The 14,900-nt window shown below is 61.7% G+C and overlaps 2 protein-coding genes across 2 annotated transcripts; one reads left to right on the forward strand and one right to left on the reverse strand.

Moving 5' to 3' along the window:
• Nucleotides 1-4,224: 4,224 nt before the first annotated feature.
• NDUFA11 (NADH:ubiquinone oxidoreductase subunit A11) lies at nt 4,225-10,367 on the reverse strand. The gene is made up of 4 exons (XM_079702591.1): nt 10,139-10,367; nt 6,056-6,148; nt 5,821-5,943; nt 4,225-4,407 (listed from the first exon to the last, which is right to left on the reverse strand). The coding sequence occupies exons 1-4, from the start codon at nt 10,233-10,235 to the stop codon at nt 4,295-4,297; spliced, it is 426 nt and encodes a 141-aa protein (XP_079558717.1). The 5' UTR covers nt 10,236-10,367; the 3' UTR covers nt 4,225-4,294.
• A 1,070-nt stretch (nt 10,368-11,437) lies between these two features.
• Nucleotides 11,438-13,122, forward strand: VMAC (vimentin type intermediate filament associated coiled-coil protein; the record flags this gene model as incomplete). Its single annotated transcript, XM_079703522.1, has 2 exons — nt 11,438-11,628; nt 12,804-13,122. The coding sequence occupies 2 exons, from the start codon at nt 11,438-11,440 to the stop codon at nt 13,120-13,122; spliced, it is 510 nt and encodes a 169-aa protein (XP_079559648.1).
• Nucleotides 13,123-14,900: the final 1,778 nt, after the last annotated feature.

Here is a 14,900-nt window from a genome sequence, read left to right on the forward strand (position 1 = left end):
GCTGGCTGATGGGATCCCAGGCCCGAGTCTCTGCCCGACACACGTAGGTGCTCGGTAAACACTTGTAAGTCTTGGCTCCGAGACCCTCACAACACAGACGGTTCCTACCTGTCCCCACCTCCCCCCACCCCCCAACAGCCATCATCTATGGGGGTGAAGTGAGTGGGACCCTGCCCAGAGCAGGGCTGGGCCATGTATCTACAGAGCCCTGCTGTGTTCCTAGGCTGGGTGCTGACCCAAGGGTATAACAACCAGGATATGTCCCATGCTCCACTAAACAGTACACAGGAGGATGATGGGGGATTTGGAAGCTGGTGTGATGGACAAAAAGAGAAGAGGGTACACGGCGTGTGGGGCACTGCAGGCTGGGTGGGGCACCATTTCACTGGCGTGTCAGGGAGGCTTCAATGAGGAGGTGACATTTGAACTGAGAACTGAAGGAGGTGAGTTGGTGAGTTGTAGGGGACATCTGCGGGGAGAGACGTCCAGGCAGAGGGCACAGCCTGTGCAAAGGCCCTGGGGCAGGACCAGGCCTGGCGTGTTGGAGGAACAGTGAGGAGGCCCGTGTGTCTGGAGCAGAGTGAGCGAGGGGGAGAGAGGGAGGAGGGGAGGGCAGGGAGGGGACGGGGCAGGCCTTGTAGGGCCTTGTGGGCCGCGGGGAGGACCTGGGCTTTTACCCCCAGGGAGGTGGGAGCCCTGGAGGGCTGTGGGCAGAGGAGGGGCGGGGCCTGACTCTGGTGCTGTCACTGGCTGTTGGGGTGAGGACAGACTGGGGGCGAGGGCGGAGCCGGAGACCAGGATGGGGGTGAGTACCCAGGTCCCGGCGGTGCTGATGGGGGCCGGACCCGGGTGGGAGCTGCGGAGGGAGTGAGATGTGGGCAGAGCCAGGATGGACTCTGAAGGCAGAAGGGTGTGAGAAGGGGTGAGAGGGCAGAGGACCAGCCTCCAGGTCCAGCAGGGGCAAACGGCAGGCCTGTGGGGCCTCCTCGAAAGCGTCGTCTGTCCTGCAGCCCACGTCCAACATAAGTTTTTACAGGAATTTGTGAGGGTATAACTTTGCTTTTAAGATCACTTGGCCGCAAAAACACCTCCCTTGTCCCACTGGGCGGCTTTTGTTCCTGCCACGGCGACCACATGGGAAGTCTTTCAGAGACAGTCTATAACGCTCTTTGCCAACAACAGCTATAATAATAAAAGAACTAACACTGGGGACTTCCCTGGCGGTCCAGTGGTTAAGACTCTGCACTTCCAGTGCAGGGGGCGCAGGTTTGATCCCTAGTCAGGGAACTAAGATCCTGCACGCCGTGCCGTGCGGCCAAAAGAATAAACAAAATAAAATAAAGAACTAACACTGAGTGCCTGCTGTGAGCTGGGCCCTGTGACGTCACCTCTTGGGGCCTCAGTTTCCTCATCTGTAAAACAGGACTAATGTGAAGAGCTCACCCCCGGGGCTGTTGTCAGGATTCAACAAGCCCACAAAATGACAGCAACATCAACCATCGACAAATGGGCCCTGCTGGCAGGTGGGAAGGGCTCGAAGGGTTTTCTCCTTTTCTCTTACTTGGATGGCTCACATTTTCTCGGCTTGCAAAGAGCTCAGAGACCCGGCCCGGCCTGGAGGGCTGGGTCAGTCCTTGCAGCTTTGTCCCCACTGGCAAGTGTCCCCAGGGCTAGGGTCCTCGGGGAGGGAGTGCCCCACCACTGACCCCAGGCCTGTATCGCTCACCTGCTGTGCCCTCTCCCAGGCCTTTGATCTTGTTCTGTCCTCTGCCTGGGACACCCTTCCCCTCTGTGCACGTCTGGAAAGACCTCTTCATGCCCAGGTCCTCCCTTCTCTGCCTCATCCAGGAAGCCCTCCTGTCGCCCCCTCCCCTCGCTAGTCCAGACTCTCTGGGGCTGGGGGTGGCTTCGTCGAGGCGGGGGATGAGTGTCTCTGGAAAGGTCCTCCACTGCCCCACTTCGGGGCTGCTGTGGCAGGATGTGGGGTTCCAGGTCGAGGAGCAGGGGAACTGGATCCACTGGGCAGGGGCCGTGCCCCCGGGGCCTGTGTGTGGGGATGATGTGGGCCCCTCACAGCCTAGTACATGTTAACGGCCGAGGGGTCTGGGGCGGGCTGCCTGGAGCCTGGGGAGCAGCTGCTCCCTCCTGCCCCGTTCTGGGAGGGCCTGGGCCGTTGCTGGGGGCACTGCTCCAACGCTGGCCACCAGCCCACAAAGGGCTTGGTGGGCGGCAGAACAGCCCTGGCCTGAGCTAGAGGGGAAACCGAGACCCGGAAGTGGGCTGGGGCTGGCTGGCCGTGAATGAGCTCTTCCTGCTCTCTGTGAGCCCTTGGACCTGGCACGGGGTTTGGGCTTCAGGAGAGCAGGGGCTGAGGAAGGGTGTAGCGGGGAGGGGGTCCCTGGGTAGATCTGGTTCTGGAAGCTACTGCTGTGCGGGGGCTGGGAAGCGACCAGCTGCGGGGCCTTGAACAGGTCCTCCCGGCTTCAGCTCTTGGCAGCCCCGATGACGATCACAGGCCCTATTTACGGTGACGACGGGGCCACGCTACCAACCCGCCACCAACTCGAACCTGTCTCCCCTGCTGCCCCGGCTGCTGCGGGGCGGGACAGGCGGGAAGCCATGGAAGGAGGGAGAGGCAGGCAGCAGGGATGGAACCTGACTTCTCTGCGGTCGGGGCAGGGCCACAGTGCCGGGGACCTGTGGGGGGGACGGAGCACGGTGGGCTCTGCCCCCTGCCAGCATAGCAGGGACAGACCAGGCTGGTGCAGGAGCAGGGGACCCCAGCCGCCGCCTAGAGGGCAGGGAAAGGGCGCTTCCATGGGGTGTAGCTATTTTCCCTCTTCAGGGAACATCTCTGAGGGAGGGACATGGTCATCCCCACTTCCCAGGCGGGGAAACTGAAGACAGAGCCAGGAAAGAACCAAGTGTTGGGTTTCGAACGCAGGTCTCGGAGCCCAGAGCCCTCGTGGGCCCTCCCCTCCTAGTCCATGGGCCGGTGGGGCATCTCCACCCTCTCTCAAAGACTCCGAAGTCCAGGCTCGGGTAGCTAGGCCTGGACGTGACCCCAAGCCGGTGGCTGGTCCCAGGCCGCACGTGGACGCTGGCGCCCACTCCCTGGAGGGCATGCTGGACGAGGGGCCGTGTCAGCGTGGAGAGGCTCAGTGTGGCAGGTGGGGAGGCTGAGGGGCCTGGGCTGGGAGGGACCTGAATGGCTGTATGGCGGCTGGGGGCATAAGGAAATGGCGGTGAGGCCAGCCCAGCCAATGGCTGTGGGGCTGGGGCCCTGTGCTCTGCTTAACACCCAGATGAGTTATTAGCTGGGGTGGACAGAGGAAAGCAAGGCTCCAAGCTTGGCTTTCAACCACATCCAGGCCCCCAAGAGAGGAGGAAGGGGAAGGAGGGACAGGCCACACACCAGGGAGGGGGTGCACGAGGGCTGCGACCCGCCTGGCCCGCTCCTGCCACCCCCGGGCCACCTGCAGCGCCCAGACCCCTGCCAGGACCTGATCCCACCCTCACCCGACCCCGCTCCCTAGGGTGGGCCCCGAGAGCCCTAATTTATGGCCCATCGAGGTATGCTGGAACATGCCGGGCCTTCCTTTCTGGCTTCCAGGAAGAACTGAGCCCGTTGTGCAGAAAGCCCGGGGCCAGGCCGTGCCAGCATTCTGGAGCCACCTAAATCACCAGGCCTGACAGGCAGGAGCGGGCGAGGACCTCGAGTCTCTCTTCTCGTTGTTGCCGTGGGCGCCTGCCCTGAGGGCTCCCGGTGGCCTGTCACCCACCTGTCAGATGGGGACAAGGCTCCGGGGCCAGGCTGTCCAGGGCTCTCTGCTCCAACACCCAGGAATTTGGAAACGGGCCGTGCATGGGGCCTGGGTGTGTTTTCCACATGCTGTTGGCTTTGGGGGGAGGCCCAGAGAGGGGCCTGCGGGGGGGGGCCGCAGGAAGGGCTGTAGGCAGCAGGGCCCAGTCCCGCCCCCCCATGGGCTCCCGCCCGCCAAGAGAACAGGCGGAGGCCCGCGGACCCCTGCCCGACGCCTGCTCCTCCTCCGGGGCCCAGCTGGCGCCGTCGGCCCGTCAGGCACAGACCCAGATGCCTTATCTCCTGCCGCTTCCTCACTCCTCCAGCATCCGCCCTGCGGCCCTCACCAGCGCTGGCCTGTCACCCAGCCCTCCCCGGACAGGGCTGCACCCCAGAGAACAACGGAGCAGGGGAAACTCACACAGACATACACAGAATTTATTATTTTTAGACGAATTTCAACCTGCCCGAAGTCCCAGGAGGCGGCAGGGCTCACACCTTGGGCTCTGCAAACACCTTCCAGCCTTCCAGCTGGCCCATCTTGACCAGGGCGGCCGTCATGCCCATGTACGCACAGGCAGCAGCTCCAATCCCGTAGCTGTGGGCTGTGAGAGCGGGGAGGCTGGCGTCAGGCACGCACGCGGGCAGCTCACCCGTGCCCACTCGGGGCGCCGGCAGTGACCGCAAGAGGACAGCCCCCACTCCAAGCTCGGGTGGCCGGGACGAGCCCCCAGGCCCCGTGCCTTTGAAGATGGGCGTGGAAACTGAGGCAGGGAGGAGGGAGGGGGGAGGCAGCAGTCCAGGCTGCTGGGTCCGGGGGCGGGAGGGGACGGATGGCGTGTCAGTCGGTCTCAGCTCGTGTCCTGGCTGAGCCTGCCCTGCGGTCCGGGAAGCGGAGAACATAAGACGCCTGTGGCCTGAGAGCGGCTGCAGGGAGGAGGTCTGCCTGCTGGGCACGGGGCTCACACCCCCATCGCAGGCTCAGGGGCGCTGGTCAAACCCAGACCCCAGCCAAGGTCTCGAAGCGAAGGCCAGGAGGGCGCGGGCCTTCCTCCTCAGCATCCTCCCTCTCTGCCCTGCTGGAACCGTCCACGGAGCACTCCCGGTCTGCTGGGCCCCAGGCCCGGCGGTTTATCTGAGTGTGGCCTCTGCCCGCCGCGCACCCCCGCCCCGCCCAGGCGAGAAGAGCCGTCTGCTTCCTAGTCCAGGAGGCTCCACTGTGCAAGGCTGGCCTGGGGCCCGGCCCGCCTCCCACTAGGGAGGCATCCGCTCCTGCTTCCCGGGTGCCCTCGGGCCACCTCATCCCCCCTCAGAGCCTCAGTCCCTGCATCTGTAAAGTGGGGATGGTGAGAACGGCTCTCCTGCAGGGCCCTGGGTGCTGGGAGAGGGGCGGCAGCTCCAAGGCCAGCCCCACCTGCTCTGTGCGTGCTCAGGGGTCGGCGGGGGAGCCAGGCGGCGACCTCGTGTTCTCTGACAAGACGCGGCAGCCAGAGGAGAGAGATATGAAGCGAGGGCGGGTGGGGGCCAGGATCACATGCCCTGGATCGTACGTTGGGGCTCGGAACAGCGAGAGGGGCCGCCATGCTGACATCTGGGGGAAGGGGGTTCAGGCAGAGGGCACAGCCCATGCCGAGGCCCTGGGGCAGGACCGTGCCTGGTGTGCAGGGGGCACAGCAAGGAGGCCACGGGGTTGGAGCGGAGCAGAGCGAGCGAGGCGGCGAGGGCAGGGAGGGGGCGGGAAGAGTCCGCGCGCCGGGCCTCGGGGGGCCATGCCAAGTGTCACAGGCAGCCACGGGAGGGCGAGAGGGTGTGGCGCGGTGGGCGTGGATAGCTGCCTGAGCAGCAGCAGCTCAAACCACTGCTACGCTAGCTGGTGGCCAAGGTTCAAAGGTGCTGGGAGCTCTCAGGCTCTGCAGCTGGACGCGTGTTCTTGCTGCCCGCCACCCCCACCGGGCCCAGGCCCAGGAGACAAGAGAGGAGGGAGGGGTGGCAGAGGTCAGGGGCGCGGGCTCACTCACTGCGTGCTCCCAGGGTCAAGCCTCCAGCGCAGCCTCCGAGGAAGTAGTTGAGAGGGTCGTCAGGCTTCTCGCGGACCTGGGCGCTGATGCAGGAGGTGAGGCCGAATATGGCACCGATGGCGGCTGTAGGGGCGGAGGGGAGGGACGGGCCCTGAGTCTGAGTCAGGGGCCCAGACCAGCGCCGGGAGGGCCCCCGAAGGAGAAGCCGACGCGCCGGGCGGGCTCGCTCGCTCACCTGCGGTAAATGTGTACCGTCCTGTCCTCGCTACTCCCTCCAGGAAGGAGGCCGGGGTCCGGAGCGCCACGCTGTAGGCGGAGACGATGAGGCCTGTGGGAAGAGAGGGTGGGGAGGTGAGTCAGACCCTGGCCCTGGCTGGGGCAGGCCCCTCCCCATCCCACAGTGACCGCTCCCTTCATCCTCACGGTAGCCACCAAGGCGGCTCCTGGCGCCACTGCTTGGCCCAGGGGGGGCTGTTTCAGGGCTCACCCGGGGTCCCACAGTCGATGAGCTGGGGCCCAAACCCGGCTCCAAGGCCTGGGCTCTCACCCGCCCCCTCCAGCCCCCAGGCCTCCCCCCACCAAGGCCTGCACAGTGCCACCTGCGTCCCCCTGCCCTTGCTGGCCCCCCGCAGGGCACCAGCCCAGCACACGGCCTCTGCAAAGATGGGCTGGGGCCTTGGTGGCTGCGCCGGCAACCTGGCCCTGCTCCCCACTCCCATGACAGCCTCCATCCACCCGCAGGGCCCAGGGTTCCTTAGCAGAGGCTTGGAGGCTCGCTCCGGGGCCACCAACGCCTCTTTCTTGCCACCGCCGGGCCCGTCCCTCGCCCCTGGCTGGCTCAGCCTCGCCACTCTCGTCAGCTCTTACATCTCTGCCGCTGCCCCGGCTGCCCTGCCCCTGACGTTGGCTTTTACGTGTGAGGGGCCCTGGTGGGGGCCAGGCCTGGAGCCAAGTGCCAGGTGGGTGGCCAGGCCCGAGATCCTAGCCTGGGGCATCCTGAGGGAACGCTGACCTGGGCCGTGCGTGGGTGTGGGGTAAGGCTGGGGCAGCCTCGGGCAGCCTCCCCAGCCAGACCCTCTTCAGTGGACATTAGACCAAAGCCCAGCTGGCTGGCTCCAACACGGGGCTCCCCACCCTCCAGCTGACCCCGCTCGGGGCAGACAATGCACCCCTCCTCCCCCGACAGACCACCAGGGTGAGCAGGCCACCAGCACAGACCTCCTGGGGCCAGCCCACCCCAGACAAAACACAACTGCCACCTGCCAGGCGGCAAGGGCACCCACCGCCCCATTCACTCTCCTCGGGGCCCAGTGGGCTCAGTCCCCTCTGATCCGTCGCTTCGTGGCGGGGCGGGGTGTGTCCTCAGACAGGCAGAGCGACTTGCCCGATGCCACCCAGCAGAGCAGCCTGGAAGCCAGAAGGGTCTGTGACCCAAAGCCACCTTCACCGATGCCCCAGGGATGTGGGCCCCGCCAGGTCCCCAAGCCTGCAGCTTCTGGAGACAGCTTGCGTGCAGCCCTCACATGACCTTCCTGGCTGAGCAGTGTTCCCCTCAGCCTTGGCTGGGGTTCAGCTCACAAGAGCTGTGGGGAACTCTTCACAGTGCACAGCGGGGGGTAACCTTGAGAGCAACCCTGAGGAGGGCCAAGACGGCCACCCAGCTTGCCAGACAGGGAAACTGAGCCCCAGGGACGACAGGAAAAGAGTTACACATACAGAAGGCTCCCTCATGCAAGGCGCCCCCCTGGGGACTCCCCAGATCGAATCCCTCCTGGTCCCACGATGAACCCTAGGGTCCCTGCTCCCCTCAGAGTGGCTGAAGGCTGGGAAGGGGGGAGGGGGCCGGAGTCTGGGGTTCCCCCAAGCCTGCACGGCCTGCCCGGGCCCAACAAACCCCCTTCTTCAGTCATTCTCTCACACGTCCCCACCCCCAAACCCCACCTTGTAAAGAGGCTGAATCAGAGGGGGCTCCCCATCCTGCCTGGGACCTGGGGAGGCATGATTTCCAGAGCTGGGCCAGGAACGAGGATTTATGACCCTCTGCCGAAGAACCACTGACAAGATTCAGTGACGGTCCCCAAACCCAGTCAGGCAGTGAGTCCTGGCGGGGGAACCTGATTGACCCCACCCCCATTTGCCTGCGGTCCTGCCTGAGGGACGCCCAGTTCACAGGCCACGTGGGACACAGAGTGCCCCAAAATCCCAAGACCTCTCAGAAGTCCTTTACCTGGGAGCGGATGACCTGGAAGGCACCGGACTATCCCAGGGTCAAGGACTGGCCCCCTCCCCCCAGCAGTCATTCAGTAGGTGATGTGCCAGCCCGCGCCCCCGGGAGCCCACCTAACTCCTCAGACGCTGCAGCCACCCTCCCCAGCACTCACCCCCTCAAAAGGCCCCTCCCCAGCCCCTGCGCCTGCTCCTAGCCTCCTGAAGTGACCGTCTTGACACGGTGCACGTTCATTCATTCACAATCTGCAACTGTGGGCCCACATACATTCATTCACTCATTTACTGTGTACCTTCCCTCACTCATTAATTCATTCACAAGTCACTCATTCATTCATCCTAGTTACTGCGGGCCTTCCTTCTCTCGTTCATTCACAAAATCATTCATTCACTCATGAAGTCACTCATTCGTTCATTCCTAGTTACTGCCCTTCCTTCCTTCCGTCACTCATTTGTTCCTCCAGTTATTGTGTTCCCACAGGGTGCTGGGCTGGGCTAGAGCCTGGCTCCCTGCCCTCCAGGGGCTCACCATCCCAGGGAAGCCAAGTGTGAAACGAGTTCCCTGGGTGGAGGGCTGAGGGGCGGCAGGGATGGAAGGAGCGGGGAGGTGAGGGAGGATCCAGGAGCACGTTTAACCAGGTCTTGAGTGTTGAGTGGAGTTGGTCAGTGAGAAAATGCGGGCGGGCAGAGTGAGTGACACACGCACACAGCGACGCCCTCGAAGACCCCTGGGCCCCCTGCAGGGCTCCTGGAAGCCAGTGACCACCCCCAAAACTGAGTCTCTCCGCGACCACCCGACATAGCGCCTCCGTCAAAGGTTTCCACCCGCACCCCCTCAAACACCTTCCAACAAGTCCCCTCCAGGCTCTGTTCAAGCAGGCGCCACAAAACCCATCCCCTAGGGCTCCCCCTTCAGCCTTCCTGAAGACCATTCAGGAGGACCCTGGAGGCGCTTTCCTTGCCCCAGTCACCCCCGGGAGCAGACCGGGATTTGCAGCCCGGCTCCCAAAGACGCCGGGGCAGCTCATCCACCTCTCTAACCTTCAGTTTCCGCCTCTGAGAAATGAAGATGATAATGGTGCCTCTTATTAAATATGCAGAAAATGGTAGCGATGACTAGGTCCTAATGCAAATCCTCCCAGTGCAGACTCAAATTCTGCCAGGCCCTGTTGCAGGAGCTGGAGATACAGAGGTGGCCCCCAAACTCATCATACCTATGTCTCAGACTGAGATTGGGAAGGAGACCAGAAGAGGCGAGACTCCAGGGTCTCCCTTGCAGAGGACTGCCAAGGCTGTGGGTCCCCTCAGATTCCCCCGAGGCTACCCTTATGGTAGCTGCTGACTCACTTCATTTATCATCTGCGCAGCGCCCCTAAGACCCCTCTGATGGCCCCCAATAAAAGTTTCAGATGTCTCTGACCACCCAGTTCTCCTGGATCCTACAAAGACCTCATCCCACTCCAGAACCTTCTCAAACTTCTGCCTTCGGACGCCTCAGTAATAACCCACGATCCTCCCAAATTATCTCAAAGACACCCAGTTGGAAAGTCTCAGAACCCTCCAGCTTCTCTGACCCCGATAACGGCCCCGTCCCACTCCACACCTTCCCACTCCATCTCTTTCCCAGAGCCTGGTGAGCGTTTCAACAATAACCTCAAAATGCCAGCACCCAGGGATTTTGACGACCCCAGTAACCAGCTTGTCACATGTACCACGACCTCCCAGGGCCCTCCAACCCTGCCACACCCATCCCCCCACAACGTCTATCTCACACCAGCGGTCCCCATGGCCGGCTCAGACACCCCGACGATGGTCACGTACCACTCCGCGAGATTCCCAGCCCCCATGGGACCCCCTCGGACTGCTCCCAGTGACCCTATGACCTCTCTGCGCCCTGTAAAGTAGTCCGACACCTCCACAAAGTCTATCTTGTACGAGAGCCCCCCAGCGTCCCAAGGCCGCCCCAGACACCCCGACGATGACCACTGCCACCCCGCGAGATCCGCAGCCCCTCCAGGACGCCCTCGGACAGCCCCCAGTGACCCCATGGCCTCCCTGCGCCCTCCGCCCTGGGGACCCGACCGGCGCTCACCAGTGGCACCACCGATACTGGTGGTGGCGTAGGCCTTGCGGTGGCACTCGGTACCTTCGGGGATGTCCCAGTACTGGTGAAGAAGCGTCTTAGCCATGACGGAATACCCCAGGCCCCGCACCGCAAGACGCCCCGGCTCCCAGCGCCCAAGGGCGGACGCCGCTGACTCTCGCGAGATTTGCTGGGCGGCGCGCTCAGCCTCTCTTGCGGGCGGGACGGCAACAAGCGAGCAACTTTATTGAGCGCCGCGGACGTGGACACGGGTCGTGCTCAAGCGCTGGCATCGGGACTGGCGTAAAGGAAGAGCGCGTACAGCCCTGGCCGACTTCTGGAGGGGGAAACTGAGGCCGACCAGGATCAGTGAAGGCAGACGTCTCTAGTTCAGTTCAGAAAGTCCTGGGTCAGGAGTGGTTTGACTCCCGGAGGTGGGGCCTAACTAGGGGCGGGACTATCAAAGGTACTAGCCCTATCCACAGGCACAGACGAGACCGCGGGGCCGTACTCCACTTGATAGGAGAGAGACGTCATTATGGGGCGGGACGTGGAGGGATGTGGTCACTCCCAGCGCCCGAATCTGTGGGGAGGCTTGGTCACGCCCAGTGGCCAGTCTTAAGCCAGAGTCTGAACAGCGTGCGACTATTTGGGGGCGTGGTCAGTTCAGGGGCTTAACGCGAAAGTGTCCAATCCCAGTGCTCGGATTCTTAGCGCGATGTGGTCTGTGCCCAGTTTGTGGCTAGTCCAACCCCTGGGCGGGATGAAGAATGCTCTAGGCTTGGGGCGCGGCCAGAGCCCAAACATAACCTGAAGGGCACTTACTTGACCAATCCGGAGCTGTACGATTGCCTAAGGCGCAGGAACGTGGCCAATGAGAGAAGGGCAGCCTGTTCCAGGGGCGTGGTCAGGCTTGTGGGCCTGACCAACGCGGCGCGTCAGCTTCTAAGCAGTGGGGGGGGGGGGGGGGGGGGTCCTGTCTCGAGGGAATGACCAATCCTGTTGCCAGAGCCCGAACTGGGGCGCCACCAGAGGACAAGGCCAACCCGGGGGCGTGGTTTGTTAAGACCATGGCCAATCTTGGAGTTAGGCCCGGCTCAGGGGTGGAGTTTCGAGTTGCCGGAACCAGCGAGGGTGTTCGGGTTCGAGCAGGGCGAGACCCAGCCCTGGGGGCGGAGCCTAGCAGTGATCGCGGCCAATCACGCTGAAGCCCTGAACGGACCCCTGGGGGCGTGGCCCCGCGGGCGTGGCCAGGCCCGGTTCCGGGCCGCCCGCGGGCGTGGCCGGGCCTGGACCGCGGCCGGGGCCATGTCAGCGCCGCCGCCCCTGCAGATCCGCGAGGCGAATGCACACCTGGCTGCGGTGCACCGGCGCGCGGCGGAGCTGGAGGCGCGGCTGGACGCGGCCGAGCGCACGGTGCGCACCCAGGCCGAGCGCCTGGCCCGCCACGACCAGCAGCTGCGCGCCGCCCTAGACGAGCTGGGCCGCGCCAAGGACCGGTGAGACTCGGGGCCGGCCACATGGACTTCTTGGAGGAGGTGGGCGGAGGCAGAGCCGAGACTGGAAAGGAGGACCGGCAGGGGAAATCGTGTGCATTCACGTGGAGCCGAACTACTGGTGGGATTGGAAAAACAAACACCAAAATACTTGACTTAGTTTTCACTATGTAAAGTTGAGAGATGTCATACAAGTGTGGGTATCTAACTTAAACACGGTCCATTTTACCGCTAGGCAAAATCGGGTGGTCCTGAGTGGTGCAGGGACCACCAGCCGCCTGATGTAGGTACTGGAGCCATGGCAGGTTCTTGAGGAGGAGAGGATGGGATGATATCAGCAGTTTTGAAGAGTCCCTCTAGCTGAGGGTTGAAAGGGACGAGACAAGTGCCCAGGGAGGAAGGTGGTGCTGAGGACCGGGTGGGAAAAAACTCAGAGCTGGTTGGATTTATTACTTCATCTTTACTGAGCATCTACTATGGGGCCAGGCACTGTGCTGGGTATTAGGGCACATCAGTAAGACCTAATGCAGCCCTGCCCTCAAGCAGACACATTGTTAGGCAGTTCCAATATGGGGTGATTGGGTGTGTGTGATGGAGGGCCACATGGCTCTGAGGGGGCCCAGAGGGAAGGCTTCCTGGAGGGGGAGCCATCTAAGCTGAACAACAAATAGGAAAAGATGTAGGGGACAAGGGAACTGCAGGAAGAGCTACGGGGATGGATGAGGGAGTGTGTTAGTCTGCTGAGGTTGCCGTTAAAGAATACCAAGGGCTGGGTGCCTTAAACAACAGCAAATCATTTCTCACAGTTCTGGAGGCTGGGAAATCCAAGATCAAGGTACTGACAGATTCAGTTCCTTGTGAGGGTCCTCTTCCTGGCTTGCAGATGGTCATCTTCTCACTGTGTCCTCACGTGGCACACAGAGAGAGCAAGCTCTCTGGTGTCTCTTCTTATAAGGAAACCCTCATGACCTCATCTAAACTTACCTCTCAAGGCCCCATCTCCAAGTACTATCACATTGTGGCGTAGGGATTCAGTATATGAATTCGGGGAGGGAGGGACACAGGCATTCAGTCCGTAATAGGAGGGCTTTATCCTGACAGGGTTGGAGGTCAGGAGCAGGGGAAGAGAACCTCCGGCTCCCCCGTGCCATAACTGCCCCGTCTTGCCTTCCTGCCAGTGAGATTGCCACTCTCCAGGAGCAGCTGCTGACCTCCGAGGCTACTGTCCAGAGTCTGCAGGCTGCCGTGTGCCAGAGGGACAAGCTCATCAGGCAGCTGCAGCCCCGGGCTGAACTGCTGCAGGACATCTGCCGCCGCCGGCCACCCCTGGCTGGGCTGATGGCCACCCTGGCTGAGGCTGAGCGCCTGGGGCCCCTGCCGGCCAGTGACCCCAGTCACCCACTCCCTGGTGGACCCAGTTCATACCTTGCCAACAGTACTGGGGAGGAAGAGGACAGAGACCACCTCCAGCCTGCTGTGTTTGGGACCACTGTGTGAGTCCCAGAGTAGATTCCAGAATGGAGAAAGAGGACCCCTACGGGGACTTTTTCCACTGCTGTGGGTGTCCTTGGGGGCCACCAGTACCCCCAGAGAGGACCCCGTGGCAGAGCCATAATCCTGTCCAAACGTCAGAACCTGCTAAAGAGTCATAGGTTTCAAATGGGCGGCCTGCAGGCCAAATGCAGATGTTGAACCCGGAGAGAAGTTTTTCTTTTTTAAAAAACAGAACTTTGAATCAGTCACCCTTGTTGGAGAACTGACAGTGCTGACACAAAAATCTGGATTTCTAGCTTCAGACTGGGCCGTGCCTGCCTGGATCTGAGTCCAGGGCACCCTCTTTAGTGAGTGTGAGTTTCAGGCCCCACACGTCTCTTAGGGCCAGATGTCTGGCCCCTGAGGCATCTGAGTTTGAGACCTCTCTTTCTCGTGGAGGCGGATGATTTGAGTTTCTCTCTTTTCCCCTTGCCCTGATTTTTGTTCCTCCCGAAGCATTCCCCATCCTAAAGCTTTTTCTTATTCTCATCTCAGTCCAGAATTGTGAGCCTCAACCCTCAGGCCATTTTGCATTGGTTATATGAAGACAAAGTTTTAATCCTAGATTTTTTTCCCCCGAATTCTATCCTTCCCTCAACCCAGAGAAGAGCGTGCATGTGGGATGTGCTGAGATGTCTGCAGCCAGGCTTTGCTGCCCAGGCAAACTCGGGCATCCCATAAGCTTTTCTTGATAGCGTCCTGCCTCAGGGTCTTTACACTGGCTGTTCCCTCTGCCTAGAATGCTCTTCCCCCAGCTGTCACATGACTAGCTCCTTGTCACTCAGGTCTTTGCTCAAACGTCACTTCCTCCCAGAGGCCTTCCCTGACCACCTTATTGGAAGTCATTCTTCTCCACTCCACCCCCACTGCCTCATTTTATTTTCTTTATGTAACTTCTTACATCAGAGTGGAAGCTCCATGAAGGCAGGGTTTTTGTTCTCTGTTTGTCAGCAGTGGCTAGCACACCCTGGGACACCTGTAGGAACAGGATGGGTCTATGGGCCCTGAAGGGAGCCAGGGACCCCAGCACATCCCATGAGGCACCCCGGCCAGTGTAGCTTTTGTAGCAGCAGCTGGCTCCTTTTTATATTCCTTAGAGAATCTATTTTTTCACTCCTTATTTCTATGCTGCCCTTCTTGGCCCAAGATATTCGGGGTGCTTTTTTAAAAAAATCAAAACAGGGAACCCTGTGCCCTTCTCTGCCCAGCTCAAGTGCCTGGCCTGGTACCATTGTAGCTTTTTCCCGCCTCCTGACTCAGGGAATTGTCATACCAGGAAGCATGGCGGGGCACAGGCCCTTTCAGCCCGGAAAGCTCAGCATCCACCCTCAGCCCTCAGGATGGGGCCGCCTGGCGTCTCACAGTGACCCCTCAGTGTGGCAACAATGGCCCGGTTTTCTCCTTTGGACGAATAAGGCTTGGGGGGTGCTGTCCGTAGGAGGCGAAGGCAGGCTGGCGCCTGTCGGAGCTCAAGAATAAACCAAATGATTTCATGGCATTGGTCTTTCCTCCTTTCTTCCTGGTGTGGGAGCTGAAGAGGGGGCTGCTGTGCTGCTCCTGGTCCAGGGTGGGGCCCCGCTGGGTGGGGAGACACAAGCTACAGTCCCGGGAGCTTGTGCCAGGCACTCTACATACACGGTTGTGTCTCATCTCCTCAGACAACTATGCACACAGGCATCACCCCATTTTACAGCTGTGCAAAGCAAGGCTCAGAGAGGTAAAGTGAAAACAGCCTCTGGGTC

The sequence above is a fragment of the Hyperoodon ampullatus genome (genome assembly GCF_949752795.1).
Source record: "Hyperoodon ampullatus genome assembly, chromosome: 4".
NCBI lineage: Eukaryota > Metazoa > Chordata > Mammalia > Artiodactyla > Ziphiidae > Hyperoodon > Hyperoodon ampullatus.